The sequence below is a fragment of the Drosophila santomea genome, chromosome X, assembly GCF_016746245.2.
Source record: "Drosophila santomea strain STO CAGO 1482 chromosome X, Prin_Dsan_1.1, whole genome shotgun sequence".
NCBI classification, from domain to species: domain Eukaryota; kingdom Metazoa; phylum Arthropoda; class Insecta; order Diptera; family Drosophilidae; genus Drosophila; species Drosophila santomea.
This window is the reverse complement of record NC_053021.2, coordinates 5,344,064-5,361,593: the sequence shown is the minus strand read 5'-3', so window position 1 is coordinate 5,361,593 and position 17,530 is coordinate 5,344,064. Positions and strand designations below refer to the sequence as shown.

Genomic DNA, 17,530 nt, shown 5'->3' with positions numbered 1-17,530 from the left:
GAGCACACAATGATGCAATAAGCCCGCGAGGGCGGGGCGGGAAAACCCGGAAAAGTGGGCGGAAAAGGTGAAACACGAATTGTGATCGCACTTAGACTCGACTAACTTGACGACCAAAAGGGGTACCCATTTCAAACTAGTTTTTAAATTAATTATGTTATGTTGTTTATTTATTAGAACTTTAACACAATTTCCAAACCATCCAGTAGCCTAGTTATGATTGTCTATAAGCAATATAACATTTTCACCGTTTTATAATTTTCACATAGTCCATGGGAAAGAACGTTGGGCCATTAAATTAATTCGATTTGATTTGATTCGATCCAATTTGATCATAACAACCAATCCGTATCAATTACGCCAGTGGGAAATTGTTGCAATCATAGTGCATTATTGACGACGCTAATTGAGTTGGTTGGTTGGTTGGTTGGTTGGATAGATGGAGGATTTTCCATTTACCGTTTCCCAATGAGTATGCAATGAATCTAGAAAGGTCAGCGGTGGGTTTTTATCGTTTTTCGTTTGCTACATTATAATGCACTTTTCCGCTTGACGCCGCCGCTATCAAAGTCAATTTGAAGTACATTTCTTTTTAATGCATGTCAGCACCGATGTCCTTGGCCGTGAATTGGTTTTGATTGCAAGTACAAGTGTGTGGTTGTGTGTGGAAATTTATTTGGTAAATATAAGCTGTGCAGCCCCTAGGCCCACTGCCCAGTTTTCCTTCCATCCAACGCCTAAAATGTGAAGGGAAAAGCCAAGCCAGCAGGTTGAAGGTTAATTTATTTCCCTTTCATTCGACAGCTCTTGCATAATCCTTGAAGAGAAAGGATGGCGCAGTGAATTAAATGTTTCAGCCCTTGGAAATTGCAAAACATAAAATGGCTCTTAGGCCTAATTCTTTTTATTAACTTAATCTAAGCGAGGGCTTTGGAAATTATCTTTATGATAAACGAATGGAATGCTGGAAGTCGGGGCATTGTAAAAAGTGTGATTAGTTGGCTTAGATTGTAACAAATCTCTTTAGATATTTGTAAATTTAAATCCAGTTTACGCCGTCTTTCAACTTGCGTTCCAAACTCAAGAAGTCGTAAATTCTGGAAATTTTCAAGTCATGAGCCTGCCTTTTTAGCACGCCGCCCGTTAAGGAAATTCATTGGGCAGGCATTGAAAGTGAAGTTGATATATGGCTAATGATGTTGACATGTGTATGGGTATGGGTATGGGTATGGATATAGGTATCGGGGCCGCGGAGGAAAGGCTTTGTTAACTATGCCACACACACACACTGATACACTCATATACTCAGAGGAGGTGAAGTGTGAAGTGTTTGATGACGGACGCGTCGCGTTAGCGCTCCCGGAAAAACCCCAAAATTTCCGCGTTGAGCCAGCGTGGACGCGCCAATGGGTGACAGCGTGCATTGGCGCCGCGGCCACGGTCACTTACCCGCGGAAGACTGCTCTCCAGAGGTCCATGGACTGCCAGCCGGACCCAATCTCCAGGCCCATGGGACAGGTCAGGGTGAGAAAAATTCGAAGCTTTCTCTTCCGGTTTTTCCCTTTCGTCCGCTTTTCCATGTGTGCAATTAGAGATGCACTGTCACACCAGCTGATCTCACACTCAGCTGCTAAACCAGTGTTGGAAAACGGCTCAGGCTACCGGTCTGGCAGCGCTGCACAGCCGAAGGCGACCCCAACCACAGGTGGCGCTTCTAGCGAAATGCTACTGATCAGAAGCAAATTGCTACATAACTAGCCAAACGATCTCGTCTCTAAACGTAGCATACTTTCCTGGGCTGCCGACGAGAATCCTTGCCAGCAACGCATGGAATCCTTGCGAAAATAGAACCAGCAAGATGGGGCTAGGAAATAAGAGGTGTCTAAGGTCAAGGAGCGGACCAACAGCCAACCCCGCCGCTAACGCGGTACACCGAAAAACGGGGCTCTGGCGACCGAGCAGGAGCGGTATAACTCCCACCGAATAAAACCCTTTCCCCTTCACACCCCTCTCACCAAAAATCCACGGAGCGTCTGACCCAGAGTGGGCGGCTACGTGGTCTGCGTCTGCGCCATAGTGGCCGGCAGTAAATCCAACCCTGGCAGAAGGGATAAATCTGCAACATAAACCTGGCAGTAGGGATAAAATGCATCCAAGTGAGGAATGTCGGTAAATAACATTACTACTCCAGGTGGCAACCACTTAGTTGGAAATCCACCCGTGGTTAATCCCACGGCAGGGGCACGGATTCTGGAGGCCCCAAACCACGTTCTAAACCAACCTGGCGAGGTGGTGGCAAGCTTGGCCGCCTCGACAGTGATCGCAACAAGCAAACACTATAGCGAAATGGACAACGCGGGAGCTTTTCAAAGCAGTAAAAAGATCTTGCGTTCGCCGATCCTACCAAGATCACCTGGGCCACCACAGACTGGTGGGTCAGTCCTGGCCGAGATGGGAGATGGTCAGGACACGCCGAAGCGGGCAAGGACCCCGAGCAGCCCCTCCGGCTCGAGCCGCAGTACACCTCCAAAGAGGACGAAGGCGGATGGGCAAATCCGCTGCGCCGACAAGCTATCGGAAATCGGACGGGTCCTGGATCAGCTGATAAACCTGACCAACGTGAAGCAGGTGAGGCACATAAACGTGCAGATGAAGGCGATGTTCGCCAGGATGAAGGCCCTCCAAGAAGACGCCAGCCGGGGGCTGGACATGGAGGACGAACAGCGCCACGCCCTCCCAGGATGCCCCAAGTGTGGGGATAAACGAATGAAGACCGAGCAAAAGTCGCAGCAGACCACCCCCAGGCGAAAAAGGGACAGTTTCGTGCAAACGGACCAAACGGCAAAGGGAAAGAAGCCGGTGGATAAGAGAGCGAGCCCCCCAAGACAGCAGGCGAAAGCAGCGGAGCAAATCCCGGCGCAGCCAGCGGCAGTCCCAAGCCGTGGGAAGCCGGACACGTGGACGAAGGCGGAGACTAGGAAGAAGGCACGCCTAGCGCGGAGACCCGACGCTGTCATAGTCGAAGCGAAGGGAAAAACCTACAGCGAGGTCTTGGCTTTGGTCACCAGGCGAAGCGACGGACAACTGCAGGAGTTGGGAAGGAACGTGCACAAGGTTCGCTGCACAGCTAGTGGTAACCTCCTGCTCGAGCTAAGCAGGGATGGAGAGAAGAGCGCATCGCTAATGAAGAGCGATCTGGAGGCGGTGCTGGATGGAGTCGCATCTGTGCGAGCTCTGACGCAAGACTCGAGGTTGCAATTCCTCTCGATCTGCGACTTGGACCCATTAGTCGCTAAAGAGGACCTGTCAAAGGCGTTGGTGGACCAGTTCCAAGTTGAGGCAAGCTCGATTAAGCTGAAAAGCCTCCGACCTTCCTTCAGGGACACCCAAACGGCAGTAGTGGGCCTGCCATGCAGCGAGGCACAGGCGGTCCTTGCCAAGGGTAAGCTGAAGGTGGGATGGACAGTCTGTAGAGTCAAGGAGAGCGACTCCAGACCCAGGTGTTTCAAGTGCCTTGAGCTCGGCCACATTGCAGCGCGTTGCAAGAGCACTGCAAATCGCAGCGACTGCTGTCTCAAGTGCGGACAAACCGGGCACAAGATTGCTAGAGAGGAGAGCGAAACGTGGTCATCGCTGGGGACTTCAACGCCTGGGCAGAGGAGTGGGGCTCAGTCCACACGAACGCAAGAGGGCGTACCCTTCAGGAAGCCTTCGCGTCTATGGACGTAGCTCTTCTGAACACGGGAACGGAGCACACCTTCAGCCGAGCTGGAGCAGGATCGGTAGTAGACCTGACCTACTGCAGTGGCTCGCTTTTCCAGCGCGCACAATGGTCCATCAGCGATGCCTACACGGCAAGTGACCACAAGGCGATTATCTGCGACATCACCAGCAGAGGATCTTTCACAGCCCCACCAGCGAAGAGGCACTTCAACCCAAAGACGCTCCAGCGGGACGCGTTCCTGAGGGAATTTGGGAGCCCAGACATCGGTGAGAACGCAGCGGCAAGCGCAATCAGCCTGACTAGAGCAGTCGAGAGGGCATGCACAGCAAGCATGAGGGTGTCAAGGAGCCACCACCGCCACCGGGAACCAGTCTATTGGTGGACCGACGAGATCGCGGAGGCTCGCAGAACCTGCCTTCGGGCAAGACGGCGGCAGCAAAGGGAGCACGGCCACCCCAACAACGAGACTCTGAGGCAAGAATACGCCGACAATCGAAGGGCCTTAAAGAGACTCATCAAGCAGTCGAAGAGGAGATGCTTCTTGGAGCTATGCGACTCAGCCGAGCAGGACCCTTGGGGCTCAGCATATAAAATAGTGGTTAAAAAGCTAAGCCAGGCGAAACCTCTAAAAGCAGGCGACGCGGCCACGATGACAGCGATTGTGGAACACCTGTTTCCAATGGTGCCCTCGGACCCGCAACCTCCTCACGCGGCTCCAGGCGACTTGTCGCAGTTAGCGCTCCGACCGGAGGAAATACGCGAGGTCGCAAAGGAAATGCCTTCGGGGAAGGCGCCAGGGCCGGACGGTATCCCAGATATCGCCGTCAAGCTTGGAATGTACGAGCACCCGGAAGCATTCGCAGCCGTCTTCAACCAGTGTCTCACGGAAGGCTTCTTTCCAGAGCGTTGGAAGAGACAGAAGCTGGTACTGCTCCCCAAGCCCAACAAGCCGCCCGAGGACCCATCCTCATACAGACCGATATGCCTGATCGACCACATCGGCAAGGCTTTCGAACGCTGTATCAGCCTCAGACTGCACGAGGCCATCTCCGCTGCAGGGGACCTCTCAGAAATGCAGTTCGGCTTTAGGAAGGCGAGATCGACAGTGGACGCCATAGCAACGGTCAAGGAGATCGCCTCGAAGGCAATTGAAGGCACAAGATGGCACGGAGGCAGCAAGGAGTACTGCTTGGTGGTAACATTGGATATAAAAAATGCGTTCAACACAGCGAGATGGGGCGTCACCATAAGAGCATTACAGCACCTAGGGGTACCGGACGCTCTGGTGGGCATAGTCAAGGCCTACTTCAGCGACAGAGTGCTACTGTACGACACAGACGGAGGCACACTTGAGCACAGGGTGACCTGCGGGGTCCCCCAAGGTTCGGTTCTCGGGCCGCTGCTGTGGAACGCTATGTACGATGGTGTGCTACGGCTGCCACTACCAGGCAGAACCAAAGTGATTGGCTTCGCTGACGATATTGCCGTGGTAATCGTGGCAAAAACCGTTAATGAAGCCGAGAGCCTCGCGAATGCAGCAATCGGCATCATAGTGGAGTGGCTCCAAGCGGTCGGCCTGGACATTGCTCACCACAAAACGGAGGCAGTGCTTATATCTAGCCGCAAGCAGGTAGAGACAGCCACCATCCGAGTCGGAGACACCACGGTCACGTCGGCGCGAGCGATACGATACCTAGGGGTCTTGTTAGACACTAGGCTAACGTTCAAGGAGCATCTGGCGGAAGCGAACAGGAAGGCGTCGAGCGTCGCTAGGGCTCTAGCGCGAATAATGCTCAACTGCAGGGGCCCAAGACAGGGACGCAGAATTCTTCTACAGTCCGTCTGCAGGGCAACAGCCCTGTACGCAGCCCCAATATGGGCGGAAGCTGCGGAGAAGAGGTCCTACATAAGGGGCCTTGAATCGACGCACAGGCTGTGCGCCCTAAGGGTGTGCTCCGGCTTTCGGACAATCTCAGACGACGCAGCCCAAGTCATAGCGGGAACTCTGCCCATAGACTTGCTGGCCTTGGAGGCGAAGGAGATACACCACGAGGTGAAGAAGATTGTGGGACAGTGCAGCTCGGCCCAGAAGCGAGCCATAAAAGCCAACGCCAGAACCAACAGCTTGGAAAGGTGGCAAAGACGGTGGCAGCAGTCGACGAAAGGAAGATGGACCTTTAGGATCATCCCGGATGTGGTCGCATGGACGCGAAGACGGCATGGCGAGGTGAACTTTTGGCTCACCCAAATGCTTAGCGGGCATGGATGCTTCAGGAGCTACCTGGCTAGGTTTGGCCACGACGACGACAGCCACTGCTCAGAATGCGGCGTCGACGAGACGGCTGAGCACATCATCTTTAATTGCCAGCGATTCGACCGCGACAGGGAAGGCTTCATGGAGGACGTAACGGACCCTTCTACCCTAGGGGAGCGCATGATCTCGGATCAGACGTTCTGGGATCAGATCAGCAACTTCGCTGCAGTGGCGATGAAGAGGCTGCGGGCAGCGGAAAGAGAGAGAGCCGCTCGGAGTCAACAGGATCCTAGCTAGGGAAAAATGAGCGCATCCTGGCCCTGCGAAGCATAGCCTCGCGGTAGTACCGCAGGGACTCCAGGATTTATCGCACCTCACAACACCTTACAACACCCCCCCCCCTTCCCCCCCCTACACACAACACTTGTACATATTAATTTCCACCCACAACAATAAACATGATATAAAAAAAAAAAAAACACTCATATACTCATACATGTGTAGCCACAAAACGAGGGCGGCGAGGGCGTGGCAATCAACACATGAAGCTTATTGCTTTCGCCTTGTTTGCCGTAAATGCAAATTGGTTTTGTTGCCGTTGTTGTTCCCCTTGCCTCGCAATTGCTTGTTGGCGGAAAGGAAAACGAGCGAAGCGGGCAAATCAAATCAAATATGCACTCTATACAGTCAAGGTGTAATAAATAACGCTGCAAATGAACAATCTAGGTAATGTGCAATCGCATCGATTGCAAAAGTATTATTATCATAGGAAATTTCTGGTGCAACTCAACCACGGTTGCAGGCAATTGAGTATTGAGTTGATCGAATCAGGGTAACTAAACTCAGTTTTCTGCTCGAATGGCAATTACTTTGAGTGCAAGGACTCCAAAAAAAAGCCAAGTAGGCAAAGTGTCAACGGAATGCACAAAGAGATAAGTTGGGAAAAGGAATCCTGGCTGGCGAGCCTTCAGTTGGTGGTAAATTCCTATTTTACACTGAGCGAAACCAAGCCGTTCCAAGGATTTCGCATGCAGCACACGTGAATGCAGCACATTTCATCCATTCCAGCCCATTTTCTTCTCTTCTAGCTCCCAATTGCCGTTCTTATTTCCGTTCATATATTTTAGAACCGTAACGTGTTTTCTTCAGGTGTATATTGTCGTCATTGTCGTTTCCTTTCGCCGGCAACAAAGCGAGCAAAAGGTACCCATTTGCATAAAACGGCAGTAACATCCTTTCGGCCACTGTGTGTGTGTGTGTGTATGTGTGTATGTGTGTGTGTGTGTGTGTGTGTGTGAGTTGCAAGCGAATTGGCCATGTGTGCGTGACTGTTGCACAAGATGTTGGTTGTTGTCCCCTACTGTTGCTCTTTTTGTTGCCATGTGACAGTCATTGCAACCTAACGAGTCCTGACCTTCAATTTTCCGACAATTTGGGTGACTTGCCGAAATAGTGAAAGGAGTTACGCAAATCGTTGACCAAATGAAATTTAAGTGGGCTTTAATATTGTTATTGTGAAGATGTAATTTAATTTATTTTAAATAGATGTTTAGTGGAAAAAAAGAACAAGAATTCTAATCGCACTCAAACTTGAAGCACACGGCACGTTTAAAAGTTAAAGTAAAAGTTGTAACTAGAGAATTACTTGCGTTTTTGAATGGATTAATAGATTACATCACATGTTCGATGACCTGTAATAATTTTTCTTTGACCGTAAGCTTCCTTTTAAATGCATTTCCGCTAATGAAATCAAGTTGCATCTGATTGGTTTTCTCCGGTAAATATTGAAAAGCGGCAAGAGAACAGGAAAGGGAAAAGGAAAGCGGAAGAGGAAAAGGAAAAGGAAAAGGACCTCAGACATTCGCGCAGAAATCCCCTGAAAAATTGCGTTTGATGCCTTTTTCCCCATTTCCTGCTTTTCATTTCTGTTTCACTGCCATCCAAATCGCAGAGAGTTGCAAACGGAATGGGGGGAAATGAGCAGATGCCCAAATATGAAGTCGGAAAAACAAAGTCACGGTTGTAATCAATGTCACCTAATAAAGTATGCTCTGCACCAAATGACAAGGTGTGGTAAAATTCAAGCTCGAGCGCATTTCCGTTTGTTTTTGCAAAATTAAAAGCATATTGTTGTTAGTTAGCTAGGGTCACCCAAAATAATTCGCTTTTCCACGTGCACTGGTCGCTTGGAGCGTGAAGCTGGGAGCGTGGAGCTTAACAGGGGATGACCGAGACACAGGGGCGGCGAAATTGGCGGGGGGGGTGGCTCAGAGTCATGGTCACGGTTCACAGGTTAATTATGCAGCTTGTTAAGGCACACCAGCGAAAAAAGCCACGCTCCAAAAAGAACACAAAAAACCGAACGCACGCTCGACAAAAAACCAAAAAAAAAAAATGAGAAAACGAAAATGTTGCTGCAAAAAAAATCTGAAAGAAGGAAGGTGAAAACAAGAAAATTTCGCCGACGGCAAAAGGGGATGGAACATTTTTGGGGGGTGGTGGAAAAGCGAGAAAAAGCGGGAAAAAGCGGGAAAAAGCGGGGGGCACTACATGTTGCGTTCGAGTTCGAAGCCAACTTTGGCCATTCGGGAAATGCTCCACGAACTTTGCTAATGAGGTTTAACGAAATGATTTTATGCAGGAATGTGTGAAAATCGCTGCAAAGTTAAGGCCTTTGACTCTGGACAGCTAATAATGCTTTTATTATATGAGCTTTATGCTGCTTAAAAACTGGTAGAAAAGTCCTTTCCTTGGACTTCAAATACTGCACGGACTTGGCTTTGTGTTTTATAGATAATATAACTATAACGAAACATAAAGCTTTCTAATTGAATATTCTCTACACTTCTGCACTTGCAAATTCGTGCTATATTTTCAAAGGAATTTAGTTGCTTAATTAAACATCACCTCCTTCATGCGGTGCCTTTGGTTGGTGGGTCAGGGGAGAACCCTGAAATAAAACCCTTTTTTGCGACAGACGGAGATTCCGCTTGTGCCATTCAATTAACCCAGCTCCAAACGACCCTTAACCCAAACTATTCACCCGTGACCCCAAAAAGTATGCAATGCATTGAGGCAAGAGTGAGAGCAAGAGTTTGTCACTCGCGCAGGGAAAATTAAAAGCATAAATTCTGTTCCCCAGAAGCGTACGCGAAGAACGTGAAATAAAAGGAAACCATGTCCCAGGAGAGTAATGGTGGCCCAGCAGCATCAGGAGGAGGTGGCGGAGGAGTAGGAGGCGGTGGAACTGGAGCTGGAGCAGCAGCACCACCACAATACATAATAACCACACCCAGCGAGGTGGATCCCGACGAAGTGCGCTCCATGGCCGATTTGGAGCTGGGATCCCCCGAAAAGCAGGTGCAGGTACAGAGCCAAAAGTTCTCCAGCACATCGAGCACCACCAAGGTGGCCACGCACTCCTTTTCGATGAGCAGTAGTGCCGGCACTACTGTGCAACAAAGCAAACAGGATAGCGCCCAGCAAATCCAGCAGATTCAACAGCTTCAGCAACTCCAGCAGCAGCAGCAATCCCAGAGAATCATATCCAGCTCGACGAGGAGTCAGAGCCTGCAGTCCAGCACGATTGTGGGCGAGGCCACCACCATTTCGAGCGGAGCCGCCCAGATGCTCAGTTCCTCGGCGGCGGCTTCGCTGGCCCAGCAGCTGAAGGCCCAGAGCTCCACCTCTATCATCACCAGCAGCGAGCAGAGGACCAGCACGAGCACCAGCAGCAGCAGCAGCACCCGCTACATAGCCAGCGGCTCCAGCAACCTGGCCGGCGGCAACTCCAACTCGGCCAGCTCGGCCAGCAGCAAGACTCGCTTCCAGAGTTTCCTCCAGCAGCCGGAGGGTGCCCACGGATTTCTGACGGCCCACCAGAAGCACGTACGCCAGTTTGTGCGCTCCACATCGGCGCACTCGGAGGCGGCAGCCGGAGTGGCTGGAGCACGGCCTGAGAAGTGCATCCGAAGCGCCTCCACCCAAATCGATGATGCCAGTGTGGTTGGCGGTGTGGAATCGGCCGGCAACTTGACTGACAGCTCCGCCACCGGTGGATCCATGCAGCTGTCGATGAGCAAGCTGGGCCTGCAGCAGTCCTCCTCCATTCTGATCTCCAAGTCGGCGGAAACGATCGAGATGAAGAGCTCGTCGGCGGGCATGCGCACCCAGTTGACCTTGAGCGGTGGCTTCTTGGCGCCGCCGGGCAGTCGCAAAATTACCATCTTGAGTCCCATACACGCGCCGCCCGGTCTGCACGATATGCTCAAGCGGGCGCAAGGACGATCGCCACTCTCGCCCAGGATCAGCTTCCCCGGCAGCGATTCGGACCTCTTTGGGTGAGTTCGATGATTGAATCACATACATTTAATATGCCTCTAAGTTTATGCACAATTTTGACCAATTGAATATAATTGAATTGAATAATGACAGCGACACATTTCGCAGAATATTAATTTGATAGAAAGTCATTTGCCAAAAGGAAAAATACAATAAATTCAATTTCAATGCAAGTCCGCCAGCTCGTCCTCTGAATTCTGCGTAAAGCCTGCTTTAAATTCGGCCATTGTGCTGCCTTGAATTCAGTGCGGCAAAGGACTCGCCCCAGACCCTCGCTTAGTTTCCCCCTTTGCTAATGAACCTGTTTATATATCCTTGCCCGTGTCCTGGACTCTGATGGCACATTGAACCCGCTGCTAATTGTTGACTTGCTGTTGCAAGTTGTCGGGCAGGGGGCATGGCTGTAGGGGGCGGCATGGCCTTTCATCAGAACGGGAATTTCTAAAGAGACGAAAACGTTGTCAAAATGCCAAAATTGTTTGTCATAGTCGTATAATTAAATTTAAATGTTTTTTATTTTTCACATCCCCTCTACATCCATCGCATCTCTGACTGTTTCTGTTTCTCGTTCTGGCAGCGACAGCACGTATACATACATATATATAAATATGTTAATACCAGCAGGCACGGAAAAAAATAATTTGAAAATAAAGAGAATAATTTTAATGAACCCCGAAAGAGACGAGACACGAGACGAAGGCAGTGGCGGGTGGCGGGGTAATTGAAGCTGCCAGGCCATGAAATTTTAAAGCGCAAAGGAAATTGAGAAAGGGAAACTTAAACAATTATTGGAATTACATCCATTAAATGTATTTAAATATAATGGCAGGCGACGAAAACGAAATGCAAATAGGGCCAAGGGAAAAATGAGTTTGTATTCCGAAAATAAATCGGTATTGAAACATTATACGCGCTAATGGTTAAACACAAAGTAACTGAAGCGTAAGGAAAACGAGGGGGGTTGTCATCCGGGGGGATTAACCAGTTGACAGTTGTTGCTCAATACTGGCATATTTGTTCTTGAAACGCAAACAAAAGTCAGTCTTGAAGTAATCTTGTTCCTTCGCACAAAATGCAGAGATGTCCTCATCCCCTCCAAATTTACATTAGACTTATGAACATTTAAACTACAGCTCAAAGTTATTTGGGAGGACAGCATCCCAAGTCCGTAAATAAAATCTAATAAATCGTACGGATAACATGCCATTTTGCGGTGGCCTCCTATCAGTTGGCCAACAAGTCGGCCGCCCACTTTAGTCATAACATTAATTCCCAAATCAAAAATTCCCTTTGGAATTAGCCACAAAGCGAAGTTATATAGTGGAGAAGCCAAGGAATTTTGGCTGTTTTTGTTTTTTTTGTTTTTTTTTTTTTTGAAGGGAAAGGGTGCTTTAAAAATCCACACAGATTCGCCAGCAGGCCGCAACATTTGCATAGCTTTGGCCACAAGGCACGGGGAGTATAGCTCCTGACCCCCGTTTCCCTCTACCCTTCAGAGCCTGGCCCACAAGCCCACAAGCCCACAAGCCCCTGACCCCCGACACCCCTCATAAATCCGGGGCTGAAGCTCAGGGCTCAACTTTCGGCCGGCCTCTCGGTATGCGTGACTTATGTTTACAGTTTATTTATTATTAAAAACACACAGACAAATGGTCCGAGAAGAAATGTTTATTATTGTTGCTGTTTGCCTCAGTCAAACAGGCCGAAAAAATAACAAAAAAGAAAATAACATAGCACAAAAATGTATACAGCTCTCCGGGATTTTCGGAGGTTGGAGTAGGGGCAGGACGAGAAGTCCTGGAGGGTGCTCCTCATTTATATGCCATGTCAAAGTCGGCGGTTTGGCTGGCAATGAATTGACGATGAATTTCAACGCCCCAAGCCGGCGAGCTAATGTCTATATAAATTATACTCCAATCTTTAAGCCATCAGGGGATCGGCTCGGTGACGCAGCCCGCATTTTTAACAACTTTAAAAAGGGGTATTCCCCCAAGGAAATCCGGCAATTTTGGATTGCCGTCTTGTTTGTCGTGGGTTAAAAGGCATTCAGGGATTTTCAGAGCGCCACAAGTTGGAACCAAAAAGATTTAAGTGGACAAAAGTTTCACGACATTTGAAGTGCGATAATTGTCGCGGCTAGAACTTTAAGAAAGATTTTAGAAAGATTTAATGTGTGAAACTTTTTACGCCCACAATATGATAAATTGTCCCTTTTATTTACTTTTTTTGCAATTGCCCCTATTTTTGGAAATTAAACAAAGTCCTTAGGGCGATTCAACGTTGTTAGCCAATATCTAGGTCAATGGGAGGGTGAAATTTCCCGTTAATATACCAAACACTTTACCAAGCTTTTGGGTCTTGTATCCTTAAAGCCAGGACCTAAAATTGTTGTTGTTTTGAATTTCTGTCAATCAATCAGCCCACGAAATTTGTTAATTAAGCCATTGAACTCTCGTCGACTAACCCACTAGATTAACATTTGGGCCATGTCCTTCCCCCAAGTACAAATTCTGAAAATCATCGAGGTATCTTCATACAATATTTTAGATACATAACTTCAAGCTACTACAGCATATTTTTCTCGTGCGTGTACGGGTCATCTAACAGTCGTTTCCCTGTGAAACTTCAAAAGTTTCCCTTTTCCAAAAATGTGAAAGATGCAGGCAGTTGGTTTTCCCACGGGAGAAAGTGTCGACAAAAAGATGTTAAAGGGTTTTTAGAGGGTTAGGATACGAGTATGACTGGTCCGTCTTTAAAAACGTGCCGTTGTTTGCATATTTTATTTTGAAACTCTTCGTCCAACCCACCGGTGAATATTCAGCCGAGTGCTGCCTACCTTAAGGCGCAAATGAAGGTATGTTTACGAAACAAAAGAGGAGTGCCAGAGAGCCGACAGGACCTTCATTACTGTCAGAATATTAGTTAAAGTCCGTAAGCAGCTCATTACTTTAGACAGTTCCGATATTTAATACACAAGTTCGATGCGGCCTTCGATTTTCGAACTCATTTAGTTGAGCTTAAGCATCTTAACTCATCTTACAGCTTACAGCTGTTTAGTTACGTACAAGACACATTAGTCTCATCTGTCGCAATTAAAAACTTTATGACACGTTTTTTCTAAGCTTCTAAAGCGCAATGTAGTTGTGTGATATATTTTTTGTGTCAAATTGTTTTCCCCAGAACTTTACACGCGGGCGTATTATTAAAAAGCCCTAATTAGAAGGCATTAGATAAAGTATTAATTACGCCTCCTTGCTTCACATTCCATGTTAATTTATGACATAGCTTTGGCACATTTCAATGTTACTATTTGGGCATTGCATGAAATAAAATTCGAGCTGAGCCAATAACTAGCAAACATCATGAATTATTGTGCTCATACCATACAGCTATTTAAATTGTTGTGTTGTCTGGCAGGTTTCGCTTTCACTGCTAACATTATATAATAGCATGAATAATATTATGCATACGACACGTGTGACATTTGCAAGGCCATTTTTAAAGGGGGGAAGGATGGCAACGGCATCTCGAATGGCCATTTGAAGTATATCCCTAAGATAAAGGCAATCCGAGATGGGAAAATGCCAGGCATGAGCGAGAAACAAAAGCAGGCAGAAAAGGTGAGCCCTCGGATGCCGAGGAATGGTTATAAACTCAAAACCATTAAAAACAAAGGAACCACGACGAAAGAGTTAAGGAATTTAATATATTTGTACTGCAAGCGGAATGAAAAAGCCAATTGAAAGGCCGTTTAGATTCGGTGCAAGAAATTGACAATGCACAACATCTGTGCCCACCTTTACAATATTATTAAATTTTGCGCACCTTTTACAAGGGTTATTTAATTTGATTTCCTGAGCAGCTTGTTCTTAATTAAACTCTGTTTTCTACATTTTCCCTTAAAATTTCTCTTTTTTTTTTTTCTAAAATACCGTGGATTGCCCAAAGGGGTAAGATTTTGGCTTTGACTGCTTTTTTTTCAGCTTTGCAGTGACTTTGGTAACAGTTCCCCTTTTCATTTTCCTCGTTTCCCTTGAGCTGCTCACCAGCTGAGCTTTTAAATCCCGGCTGCACTTTGACAAAAAGCTTCAGGATGCTAAAGGATTGTTAGTCTGTTTGAAAAATGTAATTAGTTTATTGCATTCTTGTATAAGGCAATTTTCTAGGGGAATTCCCAAAGAAAAGCATGCAAGAGGTTAACAAAATCAAACAAATCTATTTTCTTTGAATTAGGCATTGATCTTAGAAAGAATACAGGCATGAAAAGCTCAATAGCAATGCGGCGAACCCAGAGCTTCGGAAAATTGCTCAGAACTTTTCCCACAGCTTTTCAACACACTTGAATTTTCTGGAAAAGCTGTCCAAAGCTTCGAAAGCTAAATGAAACGTGCTTAATACTATTTTTATTGCTTAAGGTCAGGATTTCAAAATAAATCTGAAAAACTTTATCCTCGAAATACAAACAAATGAAAACACGTTTGCCAAGCTCTACATTTAATACAGGAATAGAATAGTTTGATACCTATTTCATGAAATGTACTCTTCAGTAGCTATAAACCATTAATAAACCATTATAAACCACTAAAGTCGCATTTCAACTCACTAATTAAACATTTTGCTTCTTTCTCGTTACAGGTAAGTCAATTGAATGCATTTGATACGGTTGCTGATTAATTAAGCGACTTGGGTAAGCTCGAAAGCATCTGATTTTTCGGTCATGGAGTATATATTTAAATTTTAAACGCTCGACAAAAAAGCTCTGGTCTTTGTGCGAGCGAGTATTGCGTATACGCAGCGTGCAACTGGTTGGTGGGCGTGTCGGTCCGCCCTCTTTTCAAACGTTCACCCCCTTTCCCCCTCCCGATCCCTTTGCCAACGTCGTTTTAACAATTTGACACCCAGGAGAAAAAACAATCAGCAACACGTTGAACCTTGGCATTTTCACTCGGCGTTTTTATGATTAACTTTTCGGTATGTGCAGTGGCTAGACAAGGAAACCAAGCTGACGCACTGAAAAAAATGTATGCCACAAAAGCAATTGGCAGCATGACAGCCCAATCATTCTCTTTTGGATTATAAAGTTTTGTGACAACAAATCGTTTATATTATGTGGATATAAACATGACATAATTAATTTGTATTTTAAAGTCGTTAAGAATATTTCTCGACAATCAAAATCTTTTTTGTATATGTATGGCTTCGTGAGACGGGGCGGTGCGTTTTGCGTGGGCGTGGCAGACCGCCCACCTGGCGCTGCTGCAAGTGCAACTGTAAATGCATCAGGCAACTGAAATGGGAAATGAGAAATGAGAGACGCATGCAATTTGTTTGTCCGCCGGCCACGCCCACCATCCCATCGCCCATCGCCCAGCGCCCACGGCCCATCAGCCGCCCGCTGGCAGTACCGTTGACTGTGCGTCAATCGGGCGGCGTGGTCGTGGGCGTGTCTGTTGGTTTTGGGTACACACGCTCAGCGGGCGGGGCGAAAAATCTCTAGCGAAAGCGGAGCTCAAAGAGCAGGAAATTGAAAAATATTAAGCACGAACCAAATCGGAGCTGGAAAATAATGAAAAATGTTTTTCGGTTTCCAAGCTAGCTTGCGTACGCTTGTTTGAAGTTCTCGCCAATCGATGGCAAATATGTTCAAGTTCCAAAGCCAAAGCAACCATACGACACCTTGTCTATGGCACGCAGTAATATTCGTGTGTTTGTGCATCAGATGCCGACATTTAGCATTTCCTGCAACGAGCGCAGGTCTTTAATGCCATGCACTAATTGAACCAATAAGAGAAAGTGTACAAAACACAGAACAATTCAGGTAATTTAGCCCTCTCGTGAAGCCTCATGAAATTTCAGTCTCCCGCGACGAGAAACACAAAACCAGCGTTTTTGTCACAAATATTTGACTCACGGCCAACGCCAAAAAATCTCACCAATAAACAACGAACTAAGCGCCCTCCCCGGGTGTTATATGTATATGCGTTTATGTTTATATATATATACGTATGTATATGTATAGGTATATGTATGTATGTATATCTCCCAGATGCCCAGATAGCCAGGACCCCTGCCACGCCCCTGCCGGCTATCTCTAAAGCCAGCCCCCTTGGGTGCCATTGCCCATCCATTAGTTTTCTGCTTTTTTCCCCCGCCCCTGCATTTTTTGTTCCTTTTTTTTATTGTTGCGGCTGTTTGTCAAAGCAAAAGTGGACACAGGCCAGCGGGGAAATAGATTAAGGGGGCTGCTTGACACAGGGGGTATTATTAACGTTTTTGCGAAATAGAGTTGACAGAGAGCGCGGTGCAAATAGATTAAATATCACCTTCGAATATTCTAATTGACAGCACTTCTCGGATTCAGCAGAAGTTAATACCCTGTATGCCTTTGCCTAATCTACTATTTGTCTAAGTAAATGCTTAAATTGTTTATCAATTTAGCTGTAGGTGACCAGCTAAAACTCTGAAATCAACCCTCGTTGGTAAAGTAAGTTCCATTTTGGATGGATCTTCTGTACGCCGTTAATGCAAAGGACCGTAGAGCTGCGATACCATCTGGTTTGGCGGCGGTCATAACCATAACGCCAAAAAGAAGGCGAAAGCTGCGCTCGAGCTCCACCTGTTCTTCCCCCCATCCATCGAGTTCCCGAGCAGAATGGCAGCAAAGTTTTTCATTAGAACGAGTGGCGAGCGGCATTTTTGATGGATAACTCTCGCAGGATAATTGCACTTCGAGCCCGGGGCTCATTTCAGGCCACTTTCACCGTCGCCGGCAGAAATTTGAAACTTTTAGATGGCCCCCGACCCCGGGTTCTTCTTTTTGTTTGTGCGTGCAGCACCTTGTGGCACCTTGAGGCACCTTGAGGCACCTGGGCCAGTTTAAGTGCCTAATGCCGGAATGCTGGAATGGCGAAATGACGAAATGCCGGAATGCCGGCAGTGAGTAGTGCAGCTGGGGGTGTGTTTCCGTTTGCTGACCGGAGAGTTTGGGCTCAGGGGTGGGGTCAAGTCAGGTGGTCATCTAATCTGGAAATCAAAGCCGCCTCGGGTTCTTATCAGCCAAGTGTAAGTAGCTATTTCCACTTTTCACGCAAGCCCCAAAACGCGTAGTCTAGTGTTAGTAAAGACGTCAACCACTTGAGTTCGCCGTCGAACGCTGCAATTGCCCCTCTGCCGGCGTCGCTGTCACTTCACCCCAGATTAGTTATCATTAT

The 17,530-nt window shown here is 47.4% G+C and overlaps 1 protein-coding gene across 8 annotated transcripts in view; it reads left to right on the top strand.

The window, feature by feature from the left end:
- The window catches only part of LOC120456109 (cAMP-specific 3',5'-cyclic phosphodiesterase), a 106,834-nt gene that overhangs the window by 32,298 nt on the left and 57,006 nt on the right, over positions 1-17,530 (top strand). For 4 of the 8 annotated variants that reach the window (XM_039642727.2, XM_039642729.2, XM_039642726.2 and 1 more), the window contains exon 3: positions 9,121-10,318. The exons of the other annotated variants lie outside the window; for them this stretch is intronic. In XM_039642727.2, coding sequence (XP_039498661.1) covers positions 9,156-10,318 — 1,163 coding nt within the window. In that variant the 5' untranslated portion in view covers positions 9,121-9,155. The remainder of the gene's footprint in view (positions 1-9,120; positions 10,319-17,530) is intronic. 8 annotated transcript variants of the gene reach the window in all.